The sequence below is a fragment of the Archocentrus centrarchus genome, chromosome 5, assembly GCF_007364275.1.
Source record: "Archocentrus centrarchus isolate MPI-CPG fArcCen1 chromosome 5, fArcCen1, whole genome shotgun sequence".
In the NCBI taxonomy this organism is placed as follows: domain Eukaryota; kingdom Metazoa; phylum Chordata; class Actinopteri; order Cichliformes; family Cichlidae; genus Archocentrus; species Archocentrus centrarchus.
The window spans coordinates 34,940,428-34,958,778 of record NC_044350.1 but is presented as its reverse complement, the minus strand read 5'-3'; the positions used below and the strand labels follow the sequence as shown (position 1 = coordinate 34,958,778).

Genomic DNA, 18,351 nt, shown 5'->3' with positions numbered 1-18,351 from the left:
ATCACCATTGAGGTCCGAGAGCACGTCTGTGGAAGAAAGCTCTGCTAGGTCCAGACGCTCTGCATCACCATTGAGGTCCGAGAGCAGGTCTGTGGTAGAAAGCTCTGCTAGGTCCAGACGCTCTGCATCACCATTAAGGTCTGAGGGCACGTCTCTGGAAGAAAGCTCTGCTAGGTCCAGACGCTCTGCATCACCATTGAGGTCCGAGAGCCCGTCTCTGGAAGAAAGCTCTGCTAGGTCCAGACGCTCTGCATCACCATTGAGGTCCGAGAGCCCGTCTTGCGAAGAAAGCTCTTCTACATCCAGTGACTCTGCATCAACATTAAGGTCTGAGTGCTCAAGTCTGGAAGAAATCTCTGCTACATCCAGTCACCCAGTTCCTGCATTCAGGCGTAGGGTCAGATTATTGCCACAAAAAAGTTCTACTAGATACAGACACTCTGCGCCAACATTAAGGCCCAGGAGCACATCTCCAGAAGAACGATATATTAGATCCTGTCACTCCGCGCCAGTATCAAGGTCCAAGTGCAAACATCTGAAAATAATATCTGAGCGTAAACTGGCCTCTCTTCCTGGGGCTTCAAAAGGTCACATCACTCAGCCGTCACCCTCTGAAAAGTCTGAGCAGGGTCTGTCACAAGTGTCTGTGTCATCATTTGATGCTGAGAAAATATCCAAAAACCTCACTTCCTTTCTGTTAATCCGGATCATCACAAAATCCAGGAAGCAACATCTTCTGTCTAGCAAGGAAACAAAAATCGTCTTGGACCGTCTCGAAGATTTGGTGAACCAACATATCAGCAACATAGAGTCTGCCGGAAGTCTGGAGGACTCCATGTACCAATTCACCAAATCCTTATCTAAAAGACTCATCAAGGAGTTTGGATCCCCAGACAAGGTGTTGGAGGCTGCTATGGCCCATGATTCATCTTTTGATGAAGCTGTCCTGAGGAACCTAAAAATGGATCTCGGTGTCTTCCCTAGTCCTCCCCCAAAGAAGTCCAAAATTTCCAGATTCTGTTCAACAGTGGGAAAAGCTTTTCTTAAGCCCGTTAGGTGCTTCTGTAAGGGCAGCAATGATTAAATGATGGTTTAAACATCACCCCGTCTCCTTTTTGAGTCCCAACATTCCCAAACGGTCGCGGCAGATGGCCGCCCCCCCCTGAGCCTGGTTCTGCCGGAGGTTTCTTCCTGTTCAAAGGGAGTTGTTCCTCCCCACCGTCGCCGAGTGCTTGCTCATAGGGGATCATTTGATTGTTGGGATTTCTCTCTGGTACTGTAGAGAGTACCAGAGAGAAAGATGTTTCGTACTGTAGAGTCTTTACCCTACAGTACGAAACATCCTTTTAATTTGGCCCTTTCTAATCTTGAGTTGTACTGTTTTAAAATTGGCATCAATAAAAAAAAAAAAAAAAAATCTTTTCATTTTTTTTCTTGTGTTGTCAAATATGAAAAAAGTGTTGCATATGTACGTTAGTCATTGGTTCCTGTATTTTACAGTATTAGAGCATTAAAATAGACTGTTGTGATTTTGCACTCTAATCATAAAATATTTAATTCAACATGCAACAAAAATTCCAAAGAACACATTCTGAGTTTGGTGGTGTTTTTCTGTGTTGTCGTATATAAAGTGTTGCATGTTATGATTATGCCCAAACTTCTCTAAGTGAGCTATTTTTAATTCATGAAAATGATAAAAATGTGTAAATCTGACATACAGTGCTTAACAAATTCATTAGACCACCTGTCATAAAAACAATCAAGCAGACGATCACAGCGAGCTGAGAACGGGCCATTTACAAAATGGGACTGATGGTTCTTTGCATCTTAAAAATCCAATTTATACCTTCTGAATTACTCGCCTAACCCAGACATTAGGTAATCAGCCTGTGCAGGTCGGAGGCAGTTAACCTGTAGCCTCGTTGAAGTACGTTCCAGCAGCAGGTCGCGCTCTCCGTGGCAGGTCCCGGTGGGGTTGATGCCACGCTCCTCACCGATCGCCTCCCAGAACTGGAACAGGCACACGGACAGAATAAACACGTTAATGGAGATCCTTAAAAAAAAAAAAAAACACCTCCCCTTCCCAAAAACTGCTGTCAAAATATTATAAAGTAATATTTTTTCCACTTTTTCCAGTCTTTTAAAACTACTTCAGCCTGTAATGAATATATCAAATATTACATATATTGTTTTGCCCTTCAAAAGGCCAGTATTCTTACATTGTACTATTGTTTTTATTTTATCGACATAACAAAAACAACTAAAATAATTTCCATAAAATGTATTTTGAGGGAGTATTTGATTATTTTATTAAGTCCTGAGATGAGTCAATGATTGGCAGCAACATTCATTTTTAGGTTTTCTACAGTATCAGGTTTAAAAAACAAAACAAAAAAACACTCAGACTTATCAGAAGTATCCTAGGAACCACAAGTAAGCCATCAGTCTGAGAGTGAAGTGCTCTGTTCAGGTGATATGGTAAGGTTGGGTGTCACGGGTCAAAAATGCATCACTGTGGGTTCCTCCCCCAACTCCTAACCCCCTACACACACACACACACACACACACACACACACACACACACACACACACACACACATACACACACAAAGCAAGCCTGGGAAATATGGCATCAAACTCTGGGCAGTGTATGATGCAACAACAGCCTTGGACTTTGTAGACATGCAGAAAGGAATCGGGGCATCCTGGATACGACAGTTATGGCACAAGAAGAAGAAGCTGCCCGTGGCAGGAAAAACAAGCAAGACTCTATTTATGGTTTTATTTTTCCATTTGCACTCATGTTCGTGAAATAAAGTTGGTTTCATGAAAGAAAAATGACCTGTTTCCTAACATGAATCTGTACGGGTCAGTTTTGCAACGCCACAGATGTCACTTTGTTTAATAAAAACAGATGATATGCTCACACACTGTCTTCACTAGAGGAAATAAAATGAGTGAATTTAAACAAGTTTTTAATTGATAATGAGTGATATGTTATAAGATGAACTATAACAGTGTTTACATGGATATGAATACACACTAAGTGAACTATGAGGTGAGTATTTTTGCTTAGTATTTTGGTCTGAGTTGAATCGCGGGTCAAATTTGACCCTCTAGCTACAAAGTTATGAGCAGCGAGAAGTGCGACTGGAACACAAAGCAGGCCGAGTGTGTTTGAGGTGAACTGTCCCTTTAAGACAGAGTGAGCTGTAGGTGATGCAACGCAGACACGACATAATGAAGAGAAGCAAAGATTGCACAATTAACACAGGCCCGGACTTGTATGTGTGTGTGTGTGTTTGCTCTGATATTAGCTGAATGACAAACACGCATCAATCATCCCGCGTGATGTCACCTTTAATGAGACGACTGAAACTTGTAGACAGAATAAAGAGCTCCTCCTCAGACTCCTGTCTGCTGCTTCAAGCAGGAACAATAAAGTTTTCATTCAGATCAAATTTAAAATCCTGAGAGAGCATGACGCAGGCTTTCATAACAATAAGTTTCTCATAAACTGGACACACGGACTCGCATCTGTTCCTCATGAAGTGATCATCAATCAGCATCACTGGGAAAACCACTGCAGCATTTACAGAAACAGGGATGCAAGCATAAGAGGTGCTACATGTTTTAGATGAAGCCCAAATAATGAAATCCAAGGCGCCAAAAATGGAAGAAATGTTGGAAAAGCAGGAAAAAAAGCTCACAGTTTATGAAAAACTCGATTAAAACCAACCGGTGTTTTTACGATCTTCCGCAGAGGGACAGCTTTACATCAGTCTCAGTTTTGCTTTGACAGATTTGACCTCGCTCACTGACATAAACTGAGCAGGAGCGCTGCTCTCCACTCCGAAATATAATATTGTGTGCTACAGTTTCTCCAGCGTAAACAAATGAAAGCTAGCGAGAGCCTCACAGCCAGATTTAACAGCTATGCTGAGATTCAATGAAAGTCCGTCCTCTCATTAACCTGGTTCAGAGTTTGGCTTTAAAATCAGCTGGAAGCACCTGGTGGGTAAAAAGGAAACCTTTCAGATGCTGTGATTAGTTTTTAGTATTGAAAGTAGCCACCGCCTCTAAAAAGTAAACCATCAAAATTCCATCCCGTCCTGATGCACGTATAAAAGTTTGCATGGCTTCATTAGATATACCGAAGTTCATGTACAATAAATAAATAAATGAAGTGAAACTTGTAGTGTGACTGACAGGAGTTCTTTACTAGGAAATGATGGAATTATATTTTAAATGCATTTACATTCATAATGATTTATTAAATAATTACTCTGTGTACGGACTCTGAAGACAGCCTGCAGAAAAGAAATCGCTGAAAAGGCTTTGATGCCGATGGGAGGCGGTAAAACGTCGCTGACGGTAAGCGGTAGCTCGGAGAGAAGAAGAAGAAGCTGATTAATCCGAGCAGCACCTGAACGCAGCAGCGTTAGTCCATAAAAAGTTCAGCGCGAGCAGCGGCGGCTCCGAGGAAACACGGCGCGCTCACGGCTCCACTGTCTGCAGCTTTGAACCCGACTCCGAGACACAAGCGTTACTCAAAACCAGCGGCAAACGTCACCCAGGATGCCGGCCACAGAGAAGGACCTGGCGGAGGACGCCCCGTGGAAGAAGATCCAGCAGAACACCTTCACCCGCTGGATCAACGAGCACCTGAAATGCGTCAACAAGCGGATCGTGGACCTGCAGCTGGACCTGGGCGACGGCCTGAGGCTCATCGCCCTGCTGGAGGTCCTGAGCCACAAGACAATGTACAAAAAGTACCACCCGAGGCCCACCTTCAGGCAGATGAAGCTGGAGAACGTGTCGGTGGCTCTGGAGTTCCTGGACAAGGAGAACATAAAGTTGGTGTCCATAGGTGAGTAATGCGGGTCCATTCATTCATCTGGAAGCTTCCTCCTCAGCCGAAATAACTTTGCCTCATAATAAAGAGTCCGCAGACAGCAGGCATGCTGGAATTCCAAATATTTCTTCTCCCAGTAAAGTTTTCTTCCAGTTTTCTCCCAGTTTTCCAAGTTTCGTGTCTTTGCCCCGTCTTCTGTCCTGGAACGGACTACCATTTAAAAACTCAAGGATTTAATATTTAATAGTTTTTCTATGCGAGTAAAAATGTCACACCTGGCCATAAAGATGATTTTCTTAATCTTTTCGACCCGCTCTTCAATTCGGCATAAGTTTAATTCAGATACTGATAAATATTCCCTGTAAAACCCGGTTTTATGGGTTTCACGGCGCTGCTACCGCCCACCTGGCAGCGTTTTTAACGAGGTGAGAGGGGTTAAAGTTTACATGCAACCAAAACAGGCACGTTAACGAAAGGCAGAAGAAACATTGTTACATTCCTCTTATTGTAACCAGTTTATCATTCCTGGTACTTCTGTCCACGCAGAGGGCGACACGAACTCCGAGCCGAACCCCGAACAATGATCTTTATTATCTCGGAAATTAAAGTAATTGTTGAATCGACTGAATATCTATATCTTATTTTCACTTCGTTTTAACCTGATCAGAAATTCCTCGTCCCGCTTTTTAGATCTGAAAGTTTGTGTGAGTCCCTGAAAGAATCCACAGCCCCGTGGGTCTGAGGCTTTGGTCCCCACGGTCATTCCTGATGAAGAGGAAGACTTTTGTCAGCAGCAGTGTTAAACTGGCAGGTTTCTGCATGGAGTTTGGCTGCAGTGTGTGTTTTAATGAGCAGGTTCCCGCAGAGAGGGGACACACCTGTGCTAATGAGCCGCCTCGTGGAGAGTCCAAGTCTCCTCAGATACCCCCCCCCCCCCCCCCCCCCCAAAAAAAAAAAAAAAAGATAAAAAGATGAGTTTGTGTGTGTGTGTGTGTGTGTGTGTGTGTGTGTGTGTGTGTGTTCGCTCTGCAGCCGCTCACTGAGAAAAGTCTGAAACAGTCCTGTGTGGTATCTTTGTGTGCTCTTTATCAAACTGGGATTTTATTGATGTTTTTCATGTGCTGAAGAGACCCAGAGCTCGACTTTCAGGTGGTTTTGTGCATTAAATTGAGCGTCTGTGTCTCTGTGCTTGTTGATGCTGCTGTAAAGCCAAATGATCAGGTTCAGCAGTGTAAGCTGAATAAAGCAGGAGTGCATTTAGAAATTACAGAGATAATCAGCTTCATCAGAGCTGAGACAGGAAGAGTCATCATAGGCGTGACTGATGCTGGTTTTAGTCACTGTTGGTGCTTCAGTTTTGGGAGTTGGCAGATTTTAATGGCTGAAAGGTCACAGAGCTTCTCAGAGGTTTGAGAGGGTGCAGAGTGGCTGAAACTGGCTGTCTGAGCTTCAGCATGTAGAAGCTCATTTCTGCTCTTTAACATGTCTTAAGGTCTGTTTTTTTAGCCTCTGTGATTTTGTCTGAGACTCTGAGATGTTAGCTGTAACCCTTTTTAATCTGTGACTGTCTCCTACAGAGGAGTGAAATCCTGTTATGATTTCTGAGGTGCTGTTAATAAAAACACTCGATCTCACTGATGGATCAGATGACCAACATCTTTCAAACCTTCATAAAGGAGGATGTTTTTGGCCTTATTTTTAGCTTGAGCTTCACACTTGTTAACTGTAGGTGTGGGTCTGACAGGTGGGCCTGTTCAGCAGCTGCATTCTGGGAAATGTGGTCAAAAACCAGGTTTTTATCTTCTGTACGGTGTTAATTCTTTCCTGGGAAACATTTTATTTGAACAAAGAGCCGCGTCCTGAGCATCACTGCTGTAAAGCAGCAGTGGCCTGTTTTCCATTAAACACACTTTGTGCCGCTCGTGCGTCAGCGTCTGTCCTCGGAGGTCGCCTCTCATCCAGAGCGCGGCCTCAACCTGCAGCTGATTCACCGTCTGTGTCGTCTCAGGCTAAATGAGCTCATCTCCTCCCTGTGGTTACCTGTTGGCAAGACCAGGTGTGTGTTTTGTGCAGTTAGTCAGAGCAGTCACGCGGTCAGTTCGACAGCACTGAATCTCGTGTGTGGCCACATCATGTTTCACAGGGATGCAAACAAATCAAAGTTACTAATATATTTAAACAGACGCAGAGGAGGAAACAGGAAATTACCCAGAAATGACAGCCTGCTGATAAACTGTTCACCTGCTGCTTCTACCTGAGCTGTGAACCTCCTCTTAGTCCACCTGCTTGGTGTTCCTGTGAAAAGCATCACTGCTGAAATGCGTCTTTAAGGGTTTCCTGAACGAGCTGCAGGAAGTGGCCCAGTGGACATGAACACATGAACAAGCTTTCATGATCCCGGAGAGTCGGGAAGGTCAGATTTGGAGAGATTCAGATGAATGAAATGAGCGTGTGGTTTGAAGGCCGCCTTGGGGTCTAAACTCAGTCGGTTGCTGAGACGAGCTTCAGATGAGCCGATTGTGTCGTGTTTCCAGCTGAACTTTTCAGAGCTGCTCCTCTGCCTCGTCTGAACTCTGAGGGGGAGGAAAGCCTGAGAGAGGAACCGCAGCGAGGCCGCCCAGCGGCCGGGAGTGAGCTGAGGTCGGCGTGCGTTCAGCGACGTAAAGCTGTGGTGGACGGTTGGTTTTTCCACACTGGAAAGGAAATGACTGACTGGGTGGGACACACACAGTTGGGCAGAGCTGGTCCTGTTTCAGCTCTGAGACATGAAGCAGCTGCACAGACTGAGCTGAAACCAGCGACTCTCTCATTTATAAAGAGGCGAACCTGCAGGAGGTTAATAAGAACACAAACAGCTGTTTGTGCAGCATGCATGCTCATTATATCATACTGTCTGAAGCTTTATTCACACACATCCCGGCAGCTAAACAGTTCATGTGTGGGCTGAAAGGTGTGAATGCATCTGCTTATTAATGCATGTAATCTTCATCTAACAGGATGTGCATGCATGCAGTGAGCTGTCACTGCATGCATGCTTTAATTTACCACAGTGGGTGAATTTTAAACCCTGCAAAATGCTCTTGTGTCAGAGGAGCTCAGGTGTGTTCAGGCAGGTGTGGGGGGTGGCAGTTATTGGTGTAGCAGATCAAAGATCCTGACGGTGACCCAGCAGCCATTTTCAATACCCATCAGCTGACTCTAAACATCAGCTCGTTACAGGAAAAACTGTTGCAGGAGTTGCGCTGATGTGAGGTCACGTATCCCTGTCGACGTCCTCGTCAGAGCAGACTTTTGTACAGTGCTAGCTGTTAACCTCTTATTTATTTGATTACAAACAAAACCGAATAACTGAAATGAAAAACTATCGACCGACACGTTTAAGTGGAACTGAGCGCCGTGAGGCTCAGCTGAGTTGGTGCAAATGAATCCAATTTGACTAAGCCTCTTCTGATACTGTGTAAAAGGGACAGCAGCTTAAACACTAATAAAATAGTACAAGAGAGAAAAAGCACTTTGAAATTTAATTTCCAATTCATTTTTGAAAAATGTGGTTTCATGGAAGAAACCGTGGAACATGGTGAGAACGTGCACACCAGAGAGAGACGCTGAGGAAGACAAATACCCCTCAACCTTCCTCCAGTGAGCAACACAAACACAACAGTGCTTAAAATTCAATGTGACGCCACACACACCGTACCAATCAGAAGGAGGGAGACTGAAGGCTCAGCACCCTCTGATTTCACTCAGGTGTTGGAGTTGAGGGTCCTCCACATTCAGTGTTGGGTTTTAAAGGTGCAGCACCTCCTTCGTTTGGAGGAAACTGAAATAAATGGAGTTGGTTTTGTGTTTCCTGGCTAGCATCGACTGCGTTAAAGGATTAAACTATTAACATCAAAACTGAAGGAAGCGTCTGAAGTACCTGCCTCCAGGTCATTTAAAATCACCTTCAATCAGTGAGCAGCTCGTTAAGGTTTAGTTGAATTTCAGCTCCAAGCAGGAGGAACTGCAGATGTTCCAGATGCAGCGGGAGCTTCAGGGACATAAAGTCCTGTGATGAATCAAACTGAAGGTCTGACGGCTGAATTCCTGCAGGCTGGAAGCTCGTTTCTGTCCCAGAGCTCGCAGCTACATCTCTACCATCCCCGTCATCAGGAGACCCTTCAGCAGAGGGACTCCAGTTACTCGGTGGAGGGGACAGACGGGCACTGGGTCAAAGTGATGTAACTCCCCATCCTTTTCAGCTCTCACAGAGCACTGGGGTGTGGCACCCCCTCCAGAAGGCCCCCGGCTTTGTGTGGACTGCACGCTGAGGCAGAAATCTCTTCAGTCCCTCCAAACTGAACAGTTTTTCTTGTGTGTTTTGCTTCAGTGAGCGCTGACTTCGCCTTTTCAGTCTCTTCTGCAGTTCCTCGAACCCGAAGCCGATCAATGGTTCTCAGTCTGCTGCTTTCACTGACCGCCGGGATTCAGGGTGTCACAGTGGTCACAATAAAGCCTGTCGATAATACCACAGTTCTGTTTGTGTGTTTGTGTGTGCACGTTCTCACTGCCATCATCTCTGGGTTTATTTCATTTTCCAAATGTTCTTTATCGGAGTATCCTCATTAGCCTGTTATTTATGGCCTCAGTAAACACGTCCTGATTAGTTTATAGTCTGAAGAGCTGCTTTGAGCTCGTGATGTTGATTCAGTAAATATTAGTGCTGAAAGAGAATGAAGCAGCGGCTGATTCAGAACAGGCTGAATCATTTTCCAGCCTTACGTGTCAGAGGTGTTTGTTAGCGGGAGGACTTTGGACTCAGCAGCGCTTAAAGTCAGATTGTGGTGATTGGAAAATCGTGCACCGGCATCAGTTTGTGAACATTTCCTGCAGAGCTCATGTCACGTTTGTTGCAGGGACCAGCGACGCTAAATTGGAGCGACCTACCAAAATAAACCCACCATCTCGGAGCAGCTCAGCAGTGAGTGCAGGAACACCCTCTGGTTTCCTGATGGATGCTGACTTTATGCCTCCATCCTCTGCTGCTCAGCTTCCACTCAGGCCAGCTCCTCATGTGGCCTTAAATAAATGTCTGCCGTTAAACTGAAATCACTCATGTTTAAGTCCTAATCGTTTATGGAAGAACTATTAAGCTTCTTTAGGCAGTGTGACCACAGTGAAGTCAAACCTGTGGGTGTGAGTGGTTGATGGGGTCCCCAGATGGAGGTCTGATGCAGTTGGCTAAATGTCGGTTCCAGATGGATAATTTGTTTCCTTTCAGTCACTGAGAACAAAGAAAACACAGTCCAGGTAAAAATACCTTTTAGGTTTGCAGTGTTTCCACAGTAAGAGTTTTCTAAGCCTCCGCCGTGCCGTGTGTGATCCTGTAACGGGAGTCTGTCGTCTGAAGCGACTCGTTTACAGCCTCAGAGTGAAGTTGACCCCTGAATGAGCCTGTCTGTCTGCACCCGGCCTTATCGCTCTGAGATTGCAAAACTGTGTGTTTTACCCGCCTCCTTTGGACGTTACCCAGTGTGTTGAGTGAGAGGTGTGTTGTGTAAAAAAGGCGTTGGCCGTCCACTTGTGCAGACAGGTGTGCTGCATCATGGCTGGGTAAGGTGAGGGATCTCACTGAGTAGCTCTGCAATGATTGGTGTGTAAAGTCAGAGGAAAACATGCAGATTGTTAATCCTGTGATGGCAGCTTGAGTCACTGCTCTGCTTTTCCTTACACACACAGTCACACACAGTGGTGCACGCTCATTAAAACTGTGTGTGTGTGTGTGTGTGTGTGTGTGTGTGTGTGTGTGTGTGTGTGTGTGTCCAGTCTGCTTCAGGCTGCGCGCTCTCGCCTACCCCCCACCCTGTTGGCTGTCTGTCTAAAAGGGGCATCCAATCAGAAGACAGCTGGCCTAAAGGGGAGGGCTTGTTTCAGACAGGATGCACTGAGGTGCTGCACTGTGACCCTGTGTGACATAAACAGCATTATTTTGAACTGTGAGTCCTGCAAAGCTGCCGTAGAGTCAAATCATAAAGCTGGAGTTGGGATGTAGGCGGTGCTGTTGGTGCTGCTGAACGGTTTGTCGGCTTTCTGCTGAGACTGAACCGGGAAGATGTGGGCTGGAAGACAAATGCAGGATTTGGAAACCCTGCATGGAAGTCTGGGCGAAAGCAGCAAGACTGCTAAACATCGATTAAATAAATCGCCTGGGACGCACGCTGAAATGAACCTTTCAGTGATCGTGCAGTTTATTTATGTCCAACATTAAAGCTGCAGAAATGAATTGCACTGCATGTAATTGCCTTGAAACACGTGCAGACAGGAGTGATTTTCTTGCTACTGGTTTGAATCCACTGTGAAAACTGAACCCATCTGGAGAAAATGGCAGCTGTTAAGATTTAAAACCAATCTATGGACGGCGTTTGTTCCTCCAAAGTAAAATGCTGACTCGATTAAAACAAATTGCTGCATCACAGCCCTAAACCTGAGTCAAAGTGCATTATTACAGGATAAACCTGCAGCAGAGCTTTAAATGGTCACATGACACCAGCCTTTCAGAGCGACCGGACTGAAGCTAAATGAAATGATGCATAAATAAACGTTTGTTGCAGCTCCCGTTCTTCTTTTGTGGAAGCCTAAAATGTTTTTCCTGTTTTCAGTGCAGCTTCTGCAGCCTCACAGCTCACCTCTGTTCATGCATTGTGTTTTGGAAGTGGAGCAGCACATGTAGCCTGTTTTTATAGGTCAGCACTAACAATACACACTAGCTTTGCTTCCACTGTTCACTCTGCTCAGTGTTACGGTGTCATTAGTGTAACAGCCTTCATTTTCATGAAGTTGCACAGCTGAATAAAGCCCCCTTTGACTGGTTTGTCCCTGTTTGTACTGCTGTTCTGTCAGTGAGGAACCAGGTGAGAACAGGCCTGACAGGATCTGAAGCTCTCAGGTGTGACCTTAGACGGTGACCTCATCTTCACGCTGCATTAACCTGCGCTGCCTCCAGGCTGCGTTTTCCAAGAATAACTCCACCTTGCAGTCGGAGGTTTTCTGCGTATCAGTTTCATCAGAAAGTCAGGCGCTGATGAACATTTGATCAGCAGCAGTTCCTGATCCACAATCAGTTTCTCATGTCTGTCTGTACGTCCTCACATCTTAGCCCCGCCCACCAGAGATGGAAGCAGAGGAGGTGAGGAAAGGACATGAGGAGAGGAGTCGCGGCAGAGGCGTGACACATTCCTGCCTAGTAACACAACTGCAGTGTGACATTTTAATGCTTGGGGCTACTTTTAATCTAAATGCCTCACAAACAGTGACGAGCAGGAAGTTTGATCATAATTGAAACAGAAAGGACTCGTTTAGTCCTGCTCGGTGCCGCGCTGCTTTGACTGACTGAAGGTGAGAAGATGTCCTCCTGGAGCTTCTCCTATCCTTCCCTGTTTTAGCCAATGAGACGTCCTTCAGGATGGCGTGCTGAGGTTAACTTTCAGGTCATGGCAGGAGGGCGGAGACGAGGAGATGAGAAAATCCTGCCATGTATCAGTTAAACACCAATGAAAGAAGCCTCCACACACTTGATGCATGAGTTTTAGTGAACCTGGAGATGCTGCGTTCATTTAAAAAAAACAAATTCTCCATTTAAAAATAAGGAGTTTGAAATTGAACTGGCAGAAACAGCATTTGATTTGTTTTATTTTGGTTGGTCACCCTGATGTCTGGGCTGGAGGGCGGCTTCAGCAGTGTGGAGGGTGAAATGAGTGTTTTTGTGCTTTTGTCTTGACACCGGGGGACAGAGATATATGTGGATATATACATGTGGGTGTATGTGTCTCCATTTGTGTACGGCTGCATGGATATCAGCTTGCGTGGTTGCTGTACTGTCACCAGTGTATGTATTTTATCCAGAAGTAATTAATTAAAAAAAAGGAAAAATAAGGAGTTTGAAGTGATTTATTTTTAACTCCAAAATCATCCTGACGCCCTCTGATGGAGAGAAATACCAAACATCAGACACCAGAACTACTTTCTCCTCTGGGTTACAATGGCCTGTAACTGTGTGTGTGTGTGTGTGTGTGTGTGTGTGGGCAAAAGTGCTTTGAGTGCTCAGTAATTGTGGAAGAGTACAAGTACATCATCTACCACCCAGTTAGACCTGCTGCTGCTTATCTCCCAATAGAAGGATCAATTAAAACTAGCTGGAAAAATCTCAGCATGATGTGAGTTATTGATCTGAGTCTGTGACTTCATCCTGTATGGATTTAGGGCTCCTGTAACACAGCTAATGATTGACAGACTAATCAATAATGAAAATGCCAGTTTGTTGTCGACCTCGTCTTGTCTGCTGACGGGTGTGGAGTTGGTGCTGACGCTCCCTCACTGCCTCCCTCTGAGAGAGATTAACTAGTCTGCTGGCTGGCTGAGCCCCTCCCCCCCCCCCCCCGGGCTTTCTCTCCTTCTCTTTTGGCCGTTTGTTGCTATGGCGATGTGTATCAACAACAGCCCTCATCCAGCTGGCCTCGTTGAACAGCTGATAGATGGTTTCGGTCTGCCAGGTGTCGGTTTAAAGTTCAGGCCCAGATTTCTGTTTTTAATGTTTGACGTGTCGGTTTCTGTTTTGATCTTTGTCAGTTTTTGTTTGTCACTTACAGCTGATAAGAGGAGCACCTGTTGGTCAGTGAAGCGCAGACTCTGAAACAGGGAAACTCTTTATCTGCCCTCGTGATGCTGATTCACGCAGGTCATGCTGGATTCTCCAGCCGGCCTGGACCACAGAGTGAAGTTTAAGGTGATGGGCACAGAACCCAGTACTGCATGCAGAAGGCTGCAGAAGTCACATGACAGTGAGAGCAGTGGGTCAGCCACACCCTACAGCGAATGGAAAGGGTGGGCTCGGCCACTGTGGCGTGACCCGCCATCTTAAAATGTTATGTCTGTTTTCTGGAGCCAGAAGTGACCACGTCTGAACGAGAGGATGGATGTCAAGTTATCAGTTCAGTGTATTTATATAGTGCCCAATCACAAGTCGCCTCGAGGTGCTTTATAGTGTAAGGTAAATAATTAGAGAAACCCAACAGTTAAAACGACCCCCTATGAGCAGCATAGCAGGAAGAAACCTCCAGCTGAACCGTGACGGGTTCGGGGGAGCCAGAGATTAATAACTGATTAAATGCAGCGTGGGGTATAAATGGAGTTAAGAAGTGAATGAAAAGAAACAATGCATCATGGGAACCCCCCAGCAGCCTAGGCCTATAGCAGCATAACTAAAGGGGGGGGTTCAGTTTTCTTACTTTTGAAGTCCTGTGTGGTCATTAGAGGAGCCTCCATATTGGTGCTTGGATCAGCACAGGAACCACTCACGTTCCTGATTCCAGTGAATAAATGAACACTGTAGCTGGATCTGTGAGTTAGAACTCCATATGCCTGGTTTCTACTCTCAGTAAAAAGCTGGAAACCAGCTCTACTTTTCTCACACTGCCGCTCTGTCAGCTGATACGGGTTTGTGCTGTATCAGCAGCTAATGGCCACTTTCACTCAGGTGGCATTTACTGAGGCCAGGGGCCAAAATGGATCTGCAGTTTAAGGTTTTGTGCTGGTAAATGTTGAGAGGCCGAGCGGTGAGCAGTGCTTTATAGCAAGGCTCTAACAAAGATTTTAGTTTCCCTGTCACAAGGGGCCAAATGTGACAGCAAAAACAAAAAATTAAAAGCAATGAAACTGCATTGGTGCCCGACCCTCGAGGCTCCGATTAAATGGCCTTAATTCAAAGGGACGAGTTGAGTTAGCAGTGAATCCCTGAAAGGAGAAACAGTGTGTGTGTGTGTGTGTGTGTCCTCGTTTCAGCCGCAGGCTTCAACCCTCAGGGTGATTTTTGGCTCTGACAGACTCTCGTGGTTCACTGCAGATGGTGGCGCTTTCACAGAAACCAGAATCGGCTGAAACCGAATTGGTTACATTGTTGCTCAGTTTCATCACAGTGAAGAACAGTGGGAGGCGTGGGGGCTGAACACAGAGGAGTGATTGATAACCCCGGCAGAAAGGTTGGGCACATTCTTCCTCCTCGCCATGGCAACCTCAGTAAACAGACATTGATTGGCTGAGGTGACCTGAGGGTGGGTGTGTGTGTGTGTGTGGGTGACTGTAAACAGGAAGTGTTACCTAAGTTGGAGCATAAGGAGCCTTATGATGCGTTCGGGTACTGTGAGAAAGGTGTGGAAACTTTCTGCAGGTGATTGTGTTGCATCATCTTAGAGTACACGCAAAAATACTTTTTCATTACTCACAAGCTTTTTGTGCACCTATTTTCCTTTATCCAATCAAAATCTTTCATTTGATGATTTGATAAACAAATGTATATTATTATTGTGAGTCAGGAAACTGGTTTAAAATTCAGTTTGAATTCCTGATCAGGAAGGTCTGAGGTGTGACTGTAAAAGTCAAACCTTACCTGGCTTATATTTGGCTGGTCTCCCCTTCAGTGTTACCCCTCAGGCACTCCTCTGTTCATGATGATGATGATGGTGATGATGATGATGACACTGGAGTTTAAAGCCTGTTAACTGCATTCACATGCAGCCTCGATCTGTCCTGCTGTAACGTGTAATCTGTAGACATAAGTGGGTGGATAACAGTCTTACCTGCTCAGCTGATGGGTTATAATTTTTGTTTGGCTCATAATTTTTTTTGGATATGTTGGAAATGTTTCCTTAATGAGCAAAGGTCTGCACTGGTTTAAGTTTCCACGTCAGCTGTGTAAGCTGCTGATTGGAGGAGGCTCTCTTATTTTAGGCGACTTCACAGAAACTTGGTCTGGACGTCACCGTCCTCAGAAGAGAGTTACCAAGAAAACACTCTGTTAGAGAATCAGTTTCACACTCTAAATTTAACAGTTGTGGAGAAAAAGACCTAAAAAATAATAAAGTGCAGAGTTCATGATTTGTTTTCATTTCCTTTGGAAATTGGAGCTGCTGAGACTCTCGGAGGGTTCCTGTGTCTGAGTCATTGGAAGGACTGTTTGACTTGGACGTGTTTGCGCTCACTGAAACCTCATCGCTCCACTCTCACCGAAACCTGTTTGCTCCCTCATCTTTCACGTCTCTGGTTTCACTCCTCCAGGAGGAGAGGACCCATCAGAGCCGTGTCATGTTTACGGCCCCGGCCTTCGCTCTCCTGTCTGCTCCTGCAGCCTGGTTCGACTGTGCAGCATGTAGAGGAGCAGAAACATGAGGCTGTTTAAGCCCACAGTCTCATCCACAGCTCCCTGTTTACAGCCTCCGCAGAGAGGAGTGTGTCATCATGAGAATAACTGCGACCAGAACAGTAATCACAACCAGATCGCTGCACGTCACATACGATAAGTCCACAACTAGGAGAAGTCTAACTAGATAAATCTGGATAACATCTGCAGGTTTTTAAGTCTTTCCTCCTTTGACCATCAAGGATGGTTTTAGAGAAACTGCTGTGAGTTTTTACCTCGTGCTGTTAGCTCGTGCTAACGTGCTATGAAACAGAAACGGCGCGTTCCCGCCATCCTCATTTTTTGGTGGGTTTTCCTTCGGAGATCCTGTGGGCTGAGGTTATTGTGGGAACTTTGGACCAACTCTGATTGGATTAGTCAAATCTGTGAGGATGTAATGTATTATTAAAAACATGTAAGCTTTTTACTAACAGCATTAATAGCAGCGGGGCTAAATAAATATATCTAAAGTTAAAGAGGAGCAGCACACACCCTGAAAACTGAACACCCGCCGCTAACTCGGCGTCCTGTTGGTGAACTTTTGTAATTGCATGAACATTTCTGGTCTGATTGGCTGCTTCATGCTGAGCTGCTCTGTTTGACTCAGTGTTCTTAAACATCTGTTTTCTCACAGCCTGATTCCTCCCTCCAATATCGATTCTGCATTTCTGGCCGGAGCTGTGCAATAACAGCGCACACACCAGAAAGTGTTGGCATTTCCACAATCCGCTGCATTCTGGCAACAAGGCGCCTGGCTGAGGTGTGCGGTCCGTGTGCCAAATGCCGCACTGAGATGTGACGGAGTCAGAAAGATCCCCTCACTCCGAGGATTTAAGACACCCTGCAGCCCGCCTGAGAACATGTGAGGTGGCACGCTCTGATTGGACGCTCCTTGGTGGGGTTATCGTGTTTGTCGGCCTGGAAGATGTTTAATGTGTGTGTACACACGGGGTTTGTGGTGGTTATCGTTTCAGTCCCTCCCACGCTCATGCGTGAGACCCGGGCCTCAGTGTGGCTGCAGAAAGGTAACGTGAGAGGCGGGATATCGACTTACAGACGCCGTCTGTGCACAGAAAGCACCTTTGTTGGTCTCAGCTCTAAATGCAGCAGATTCTTAAAGGTTTTTCCACTGTGACGCTTAAAGGAGCAAATCCACGGTGCATAAACACTTTCAAGCTTTGATTACAGGAAGCAAATGCAGCTCTTTAAGTGATTTTTATCCTCTGATTAGGGTCTTAATTTTAATAACTGCTGAAGGGAAATTCAGCAAAGAGCAGAATGACACAAACACAGCCACTCAAATCCGACTGTTCAAGGATAATTTTTCCTTCCAGCCCAGCTTATTTTCCCTAATGGGGTAGTCGTGGCTCTCTGGGTGATGTTAACTTTAGAGGTCGGGTGAAGAGTGTAAAGACCGACATTCCTACAAAGACTGTTTTCCTTTATGAGGAAAATAAAAGCTTTAACCTTTCCCAGATGAACAAAAGGAGAGGAATTATAGTCACACCAGTTTTCTGGCTAAGAAAATGAAGCCATCGTGGAAGCACTAAAATCTGCAGTTCCTCTAACGGTCACTAGGGGCTCCCTCTGAAGTCCCGACTTTCCAGCAGAAATGAGCATGTTTGCAGCCTGCTACTAAAACACACTTAAAACTTATAGCTCAGTACATCCTTTCATAGCATCGGTGTTGGAGTTTTAGTTGTTTTGAATGCAATTATCTGACAAATTGTTTGTTGTTTTCTTAATTGTGCCCAAAGCCCATCCCCTGAGCTGGTTGGTGTACAGCAGGGATCCTCAAATCCAGGCCTCAAGGTCCGCCATCCTGCAGGTCTTAGATGTGTCCCTGATTCAACACACCTGAGTCAAACGGCTGAATTACCTCCTCAGTATGCAGTCAAGTTCTCCAGAGTCCTGCTAATGACTTCTATATTTGACTCAGGTGTTGTTGGATCAGGGACACATCTAAAACCTGCAGGACCCTGGACCTCAAGGCCTGGATTTGGGGTTCCCTGGTGTACAGGCTGATATCTTAGCACTCCACCTTTCTGCCCAAATATGGTCACTTCTCAGTCAAAAAAAACCAACAAAAGTGTCAAATTTCTGAAGTCAGGGTGTAACAGGGCTTTACAAAATGATATCATGGAGTTGTTTCCATCTCTTATCAGAGGTGGAAAAGTACTGACATTCTGTACTTAAGTAGAAGTACAAGTACTTGTGTTAAAAAATACTTTGGTAAAAGTCGAAGTACTGGTTCAACTTCTTTACTTAAGTAAAAGTAAAGTACAGG

At 45.4% G+C, this 18,351-nt stretch overlaps 1 protein-coding gene across 2 annotated transcripts in view; it reads left to right on the top strand.

Annotated features, from left to right (window-relative positions):
- The first annotated feature begins 4,578 nt into the window (after positions 1 to 4,578).
- Positions 4,579 to 18,351, top strand: part of flnba (filamin B a) — a 62,865-nt gene continuing 49,092 nt past the window's right edge. For both annotated transcript variants that reach the window (XM_030729268.1, XM_030729267.1), the window contains exon 1: positions 4,579 to 4,870. In XM_030729268.1, the coding sequence (XP_030585128.1) occupies positions 4,579 to 4,870 (292 nt within the window). The remainder of the gene's footprint in view (positions 4,871 to 18,351) is intronic.